General features: G+C 37.2%; 1 protein-coding gene across 2 annotated transcripts; it reads right to left on the reverse strand.

Moving 5' to 3' along the window:
• Nucleotides 1-156: 156 nt before the first annotated feature.
• On the reverse strand, nucleotides 157-7,810 carry pnrc1 (proline-rich nuclear receptor coactivator 1). 2 transcript variants are annotated; one of them, XM_084090347.1, is made up of 2 exons: nucleotides 7,332-7,810; nucleotides 157-1,270 (listed from the first exon to the last, which is right to left on the reverse strand). In XM_084090347.1, the coding sequence occupies exons 1-2, from the start codon at nucleotides 7,554-7,556 to the stop codon at nucleotides 932-934; spliced, it is 564 nt and encodes a 187-aa protein (XP_083946473.1). In that variant the 5' UTR covers nucleotides 7,557-7,810; the 3' UTR covers nucleotides 157-931. The 2 variants fall into 2 exon arrangements, with proteins under 2 accessions (XP_083946473.1, XP_083946474.1); XM_084090348.1 differs by having other exon boundaries at nucleotides 157-1,267; nucleotides 7,332-7,792.
• Nucleotides 7,811-8,113: the final 303 nt, after the last annotated feature.

An 8,113-nucleotide genomic window follows, 5' to 3' on the forward strand; every position in this document is an offset into this window, starting at 1 on the left:
ATATTTAGTTTCGAGTGCTTAGAAAATAAGCTGTGATAAATTGGTTATTCAGTAATGGGAGAATAACTTACATTAGGACTGCACACTGCACAAAAACATCAGACCTAACACACACACACACACACACACACACACACACACACACACACACACACACAAGCGGCCAAAACTCTTTATTTCAAAATGGGCAGAATAAAAAGATAAAAATTATTACTGTATCCTTTTTTTCCATTTTGAAGTGATGCAGATGATACAGCGGAAAGGCAGTGAGAAAACGAGTTTTGAAGAGGTTCAAGCACAACATCCCGACACTAACAGACCATGTGCAAGATGGTACATTCTTAAGTCAATTAAAAACAAAGAGCCATTGAAATAAAACATATCATTGCTTGAAGATTGGCATAATTAGTTCCTTAACTGTCCACTGCGCTTCAACACAAGGTTAAAAAACCACACCATTTTCTTTTCTCACTCTCAGCTGTCCAGTTCTTCATAGTGATTGTCCAAGTGGGCATCCGCCCAAATATCTCTTAAACACTTTTCATTCTTGTGCAAAATGTCACACATATACTGGTCTCACACTAATGCAAAAAAACAAAACAAAAACTATAAGCTTCAGTAACAAAACTACAAGGACTTTTCAAGTAAATTAACACGAAAAAATATACACTTTTTGTTTTTTTACACTTCCACAAGTCTTTAAGTTTAACTTAAGAGTGCTTTCCGAAACAACTGCACAGTTCAACAGTTGACAAGATGTTCCCTGTCCACTGCGCTTCAATATAAGGTTAAAAAAACACACCATTTTCTCACAGTCATCTGTCCAGTTCTTCATGGTGATTGTCCAAGTGGGCATCTGCCCAAATATCTCTTTTACCCGTGTGCTTTCCGAAACAACTGCACGGTTATGTGTATGTTCGTGTCGTGTTGGTCAGGGCTCGGCCTGGACCTTGAGCAAGCTCTTCAGGTGCTCGGACATCTGCTCTCGGCTGCAGTCGTGCTGGAGCCGGCGCTCGCCCACCCAGTGCCGGGGCGGTTTGGGGAGGACGCTGGGCGAGGGCGGCTCGCTGAACTTGGCTCCGGCGTACGTCTGGAGCTCAGGAGCGCAGACGCTCGCCCTCCTCAGCGGGATCTTCTCCGAGCGCATGGAGATCTGAGCGTTGTCTGGCGCGTTCCTCTGCCTGCGTTTGCTCAGGTTCTCGCCGGTTTGCTCAAGCCTGTGGACACACTGGCTTCCTCGCTCATCACACTCGCTTTTTGACTTCGGCTGCTGAAGACACACAAGAAACGGTCACACTTCATTTGGTTTCACAGTGTCCTTGTTACATGTACTTACCATAGTAATAACAGTAAATTATGCATAATTACATGCAACTAACCCTCAACCAAACCCTAATCCTACCCTAACCCTATAGTAAGTACATGTAGTTGCTTAATATTACTCAGTGCTTAAATATATAATTACACTGTAACAAAAGCTGCGTTTCCATTACCCTTCAAATTGCACAAACTGAAAATACGCTTAATGGAAACACGACAGTTTCGCAAAAACTCCCATTTATCGCAAAAAAGTTTTTGCGCTCGCATGAGGAGGTTTTTCAGGCAATTCGAAAAATAAATATTTTGCAAAACTGCAATGGAAACAGTTTTTGCGCATTTACAGTCACCTGACGTAGATGACGCGGTGTGATTGGACAGAATACGAGACAGAGCTCTTTATTAAACTCATATAAGACAAAATAATTACAGCAATAATGGATTCTAAACCTCAAATAAATGCCACAATCAAGACCTCGAAGCAGAAATGAGGGAGAAACACCCAGAAACTCCTCATATGTGCCGCTCACAGTATAATAAGGGTCGTTCCTTAACATTAATGCAATTAATGAAAACACACATGCGTCTCCTTTGATTAATAATAATGGCCAGTGCAGTGGCTGTGATAAGTGCATAAACCCACCAACGTCCGTTTCCATGGTTGATTTTTTACTTATCGCGAGAGGAAAAATTAAGTTTTAGTCACATAACATCAGGTAATGGAAACGCCGTCATTTCGCAATAGTTTTTTGTCGACATTTAGAAAAAAAAAAATCGCAAAAGTTTTGCGCAAATCTGTAATGGAAACGTGCCTAAAGACACCTTAAAATAAAGTTTAACCCACTTTATTGTAAGGTGACGTAATTACACACATTACATGTACTTACTGTATAATAACAGTAAATTCTGCATAATTACAAGTAACCATTTAGTAAGTACATGTAGTTAATAAATATTACACAGTACTTATTTGAGTAATTCCACTGTAACAACATCACCTTATCAAGATTAGTTTCAGACAACAGCTCATGTGTTCTCTCTGACCTCTACCAGAAACCCTCTAAACCGTTCTGAATCATTAGCTTTCAATCAAATTGACCAAATCACAACTATAGCTGTGTTTCCATCCAAAACTGTGAATTTAACTTATGCACAAAGTTGGAATATCGCATAAAACATTTGCTAATAAAGCAGCGTTTCATCTCATGTGTTCAAGAGAATAAAATCGTCACTTCCTGGGAAACTGGTGCAGAATATCTGTGATAAACATGGAAGTTGCAACAGTCGGGGAGATATTTGTCGCTATAAACACCCACTGATGGGCTTTTTTTGCACTATTTTCATCTTCCGGGTTTAAATTTGTCTGCGTGTCAATGTCACAGGATGTGTTGTTTTCTTACACCTATAGACCTTATTTGGGTTAGACGCCATATTGAATTTAATGCGGAAGAAAACGAGGCTTTGAGGGATAGTCTTTACGATGGCAAGCACTGTATAAAGGTCCTAGACCACATCATCTTCAAAACTTTATCTACTGCAAGTTTTTTTTCTCCAAACAATCAGTATCTTGTTAAACAACACTGTACTTCTATCCCTCACAGCCTCGTTTTCATTCCTGTCAAAAATGAGCACGCATTGCTTTCCTATGACAGGCATCAAACAGTGAGATCGCATACAGTAAGTGAGAGATGCATTAATGGATCAAAAATGTGTTTGTTTTTGCTTTACAAGAGTAAATTCTCTTCAACAGATCCACGATTCATCCACTAGACTTCACGGCTCCATAACCGATCAAACGGCATACACAAATGCAGCAAAATAAGCCTCAAAATGTATAAAAGATGCAACAGTGTATTCATATATAGTTGATGCAGAGTACAAATGTGCACAACTGTGCATTTATTTGTGCTTTAAAGCTGTGCTGGCTGTCACAGGGTGTGTATGTATTTGTGTCATTTACAGTGAGCTTACAAAACCATGTATAAAATATTTGTTGATTTTGTTGCATGTAATGGTGAATTGCAGTGTGAATTTGTGGGAATCTTTGATGCTTTTAACTCAATGAGAGCGAAATAAAACTGAATCAAAAGCCATTGTTATTTTGTCAGTCTCTTGCCATGCCCACTTCTGTAGCATGTAGTAACTAACTAACTAACCAACTGGTGTTGAAACAATACCAATATGATAATATACCAATATGTAAAATGTTATGCCCGCACAGAAAGCCGCTTCTCAGACAGTGCCAGAGCCGATCTGAGTTCTCTTTAAAGTCTTATCGCACTTGAACTGACAAAATCACACTGAATTATGTCAAAATAGGCATTTTTGGCGAGTATCCTCATAAGCTCACGCAATCTTAAAGCAGTCAAAAAGTCTTAAATGATCATAAGGAGTTATATAATTAAATATAATTATGATACACACAATTATTAAGGCTTAAAGCAAGGATTTAGAGGAAACAAGAATTTTGATTATATCACGCAAGGTTGCAGTTTTGTTTTGTTACTGGTTGCAGCAAAACAAAATTGCTTATTACGGAGCCATTTTTAGACGATTTTCACAAAATGTAATTAGTACACAAACTCGTTTTCACACGATGTACACATGTCCGTTTTTGTAACGGTTGGACATTCATATTTGAAGTTATTAGCCGCTAAAGTTTGATTGGCTGCTGGCGGCCATGTTTTCCCCATTACAGGATCTGTTAACATCCACCGAAGACGATTTCAACGTCACTGATCAGACGGTTGTGTGTCCTCACAACGTCCCGTGATCTATGCGTTTTGTTAAGTTTGGGCATTGCGTTCAGGAGATAAAGGTCAATCGTGAAAAGCGAGCGAGTTAGTTCAGTTATATCTTCAACAACACGACAACATATCAAAATTCTTTTGATAACTTAATGCCAGCACCATCCCTGCGGTGTTGGGGAAAGATACTTTAAAAAAGTAATGCATTACAATATTGCGTTATTCACTTAAAAAGTAACCAATTGCTTGGTTACTTTTAAAGAAAAGTAATGCGTTACATTACTTTTGCGTTACTTCTTCTCACCTGGAGTTTTTTTGTTTTTCATATTTAAATAATAAGGCTGAAGGAAATGCAGCTCAAACAATCATTTCAGTTTAACTGAATCATCGAAGGTCAGCAGCAAGTACACTGGTCAATAAAGTGAGATTAAATGCATAGAAATATTTGTTTTATTTAACATATTTAATTATTGGAGGATTGCGTAGTATTGATTTTGCATTTCACTGATTTTATTCATTTTGAGGAATCGTGAATCTGTTCTTTTGCCAGTGAGACGAGTAAAGGCACACATTTAGTCTGAACTACAATAGCCATCAATTTACTCACGATTTCTGTCAGCATGCGGACAGGAGAACAGGAGAGCTGTCAGTCATGCAATGGGGAAACAAAGTAACTTGCGTTACTTATTTGAAAAAGTAACTCAGATATTTTGTTGTAAATTTAAAAATAACTCGTGATGCGTTACACTGATCCCTATCTGCAATGTGCACAATTTGGTGAAGTTTGGAGGAAAAAAAATAAAATAATAATAATATATTTAATAATATATAAGTATATTTTCGCGAGAGAAATCGCAATATAATTTTCCTCAATAAAACAGTAACAAGAGTTCGATAAAATGTTTGAAACAATGTTTATGCGCCAAAAGATACACTATGCGCAACGATACAGTCAGAAGGCTCTTCAATCTACAAATCGCCATCATTTACGAAGAGATATTCATATCGAAATTTATTAAAGCATTAATGTAGACATACTAAATGTATTAAAGGAGTAATGGAATATAAACAGTATTTTTTGAGATTAGGCTATAGCATTTGTGCATTTATACTAAATGTACTAGGTTCCTGTTTTTCATACAAATACCATAGAAACCATATAGTTACATTTGCTTATTTTAATAAAACTCAAACAGTCCGAATATTTCAATTTTGCCGTATAAAATTTATATAAAAACAAAAAAAACATAATTGTAATAAAATTGTAAAAATAAACAATTATATATTGTTTAATTATATATGCTGCATCTTCACGGAAGTTGATAATTTGCGCAATTTTAAGACTATCCAATTAAAATATTTAAGCGCACATATAGACACGAAAGTCCGCGTCTCTCAGACTGGTACTTGCGAATATTCTTTTCAAGTCTTCCTGAGCTTGCATGGACATATTCGCACAAAACTATGTTAAATTGCCCGTCTTGTCGAGTATCATCGTAAACAGAGTCGGTTATGTCTTAAGTGAACGTAAACATGAGATACGATGCGTGTGTAACAGTATATTGGATCCGTGCAGCTCTTAAAGTGACAGTCGCCTAATATTCCTGCAGTCTGTTTGTTTTATTTGTGCTGAGCAGCTTTTATCTGGTGGCTCAATAGTAATATGTATATTTTTATGTATAAATAAGTGCGTATTTACACATACAAATATACACATTAGTAAAGCGGGCGTTGGGGTAAGATGACCCACCCCTAATTTTTTTTTCTGAACAAATATCTCATCTCAGCATTTTTGATGAATGGCTACGCTGTTTAATTTTGAGAAATTTGTGGACACATTGTTTTGGGATTTGTAGCGTAAAAGTTGTATCTTTTATTTGGATTTTGAAAATTAGACCCTTGGGGTAAGATGGGACACCCAGATTTGGCACAGAAGGCCCCAAGTGGCATAGTGTTACTAGTGTTATTATTTTTTAAATGTAATAATCATTGTATTCGAAGGGGTTATTATTCAGTATACTGAATATAAATAATAAATATATTTCCATGACTTTTCCATTTCAGACATCTTTGCATTCATTAAATATGTGAAATCATTCAATTGGCATTCATTGTGTTGCAATTATGACATACACTGGATGAACATATTTGCACAAAACTATGTTAAATTGCCCGTCTTGTCGAGTATCATCGTAAACATAGTCGGTTATGTCTTAAGTGAAGGTAAACATGAGATACAATGCGTGTGTAACAGTATATTGGATCCGTGCAGCTCTTAAAGTGACAGCAGCCTAATATTCCTGCAGTCTATTTTACGTTAATTAAACAAATCGCTCACTGCTCTTGACTGAATAACTTTAATAAGGGCTAATCTACATTTATACAGTGAAGACTATGCAGTGATATTTTACATTTGTTTACTAAATATTCTGTACCTGAAAATAACTGTTTAGTTTGTTCTGTTGTGTTTATTTGTGCTTTTGCTCGTAATTTGATTATTTGTTCTTATTTTATTACTGACTGTCTTTAACAATTTTTTTAAATGTATACGAGTTAGGCTCACAGTTTTTGGTGTCATAACCTTATTTATTACTGGTTACATGGATCAAAAACATCTAGGCCTAAAACAATAACAAGGCCTATTTTATTTGTGTATTTATTAATTTTTTTTGTGGTGGGCCACCGGGTCAGTGTTGAGCCCTGAACTGATATGAACACTTTTATCATGACAATTTTTTGGCCATATCGCCCAGCTTTATATAGAAGGCAATGCAATCAGACTCAAGGAAGCAGGTGTAATAAAAACATGACGTTATTTTTAACCCCCAGGGTTTCAGAGTTAAGACCCAAAATGCAAATTGTCCTATTATAGTGTTGGACGGGTGTGTGTGTCTCTTTGCACCTGAGCAGATGCGTACATTCTGATGATCCTGCATACATTTTCTGGCAGAAAAGAAGACGATGATGATAAAGAAGAGGAGGAAAAGAAAGAATCAGTACAAACACACTTCAGTGATTGAACCCCTAATTACAGGTCATTCATTTAGTGCGGGGTTCAGTCACTCTATTGATGCTGATACAGTGTCTGCCAGGATTCAAAAGCATAGGATGATTATGTTCAGTTATCAACCTCTTTACAGACTATTACACTGACTAAACATATACTATCAGCGTTTAGTCCAAAACAAATATGCCTGAACATGCGGAAGCGCCACGGCACATGCTCGAGAAGCCTGTTCTCACCAGGGCAATAATAACGCATGTTACCTGTTGTTTATTCGTGGCTGTTTTAGACTGAGCTGGTTTGAGCTCTTCATGGGTGGTTAATGGAGATTTAAAGCTGCTTTTGTTGCTGTTTGCTGATGCTTTGTTGTGTTTACTGTGAACGTTTCGTCCTCTCTTCTTCAAGAGCGCTTGCTTTGATCTGCTTATCTTCATTGCTTTATTCTCCACGCTTGACTCGACTCGATGTCCAAAAGCATCGCCCAGCATGATATCAGCTGCACTACACAGATAACTTTGTCAAACACGCCCAGATGTAAACAGAAACTGATGGTGCTGCGGAAGATGTTGTGGGATGTTTGGTCGTATCTTGAGGTCTGACAGTCAAGGAAGTTTTCTAAATCAAATAGTTTGACCTCTGTCTTCGCTAATTCTATTAAAAATATCCGTCTGTAACGCGGTGCAAATGTGAAACCATCGCCGTTTCCCTTTCCTCCCCCGTAATGGCCACTCAAGCACTTACTGCGCATGCGCCCTCCATTACATCACATCGGGTTGAAAACATTTAATTTAAAATCGAGACGTTAAAGTGAATAAGAGTCATAATAGTCCAGTCATTTTAAGCCAGAATGGGGGTCAACCTTGAACAAATTGCAACAGAAGCAAACTCAAATGATTTTGTATCCTCAATATGTCCTGAGTAAGGAAAAAAGCCCCGAAGAATCCCATTAGGGGAAAGTTTAGAAAAAGACCCAAATATATTCATACGCCTATTTATTATTTTTCTTACGTGAATAGAGTAACATTTTTAACCTTTAGATATCACC

The sequence above is a fragment of the Abramis brama genome (assembly GCF_963993115.1).
Source record: "Abramis brama genome assembly, chromosome: 18".
Taxonomy (NCBI): domain Eukaryota; kingdom Metazoa; phylum Chordata; class Actinopteri; order Cypriniformes; family Leuciscidae; genus Abramis; species Abramis brama.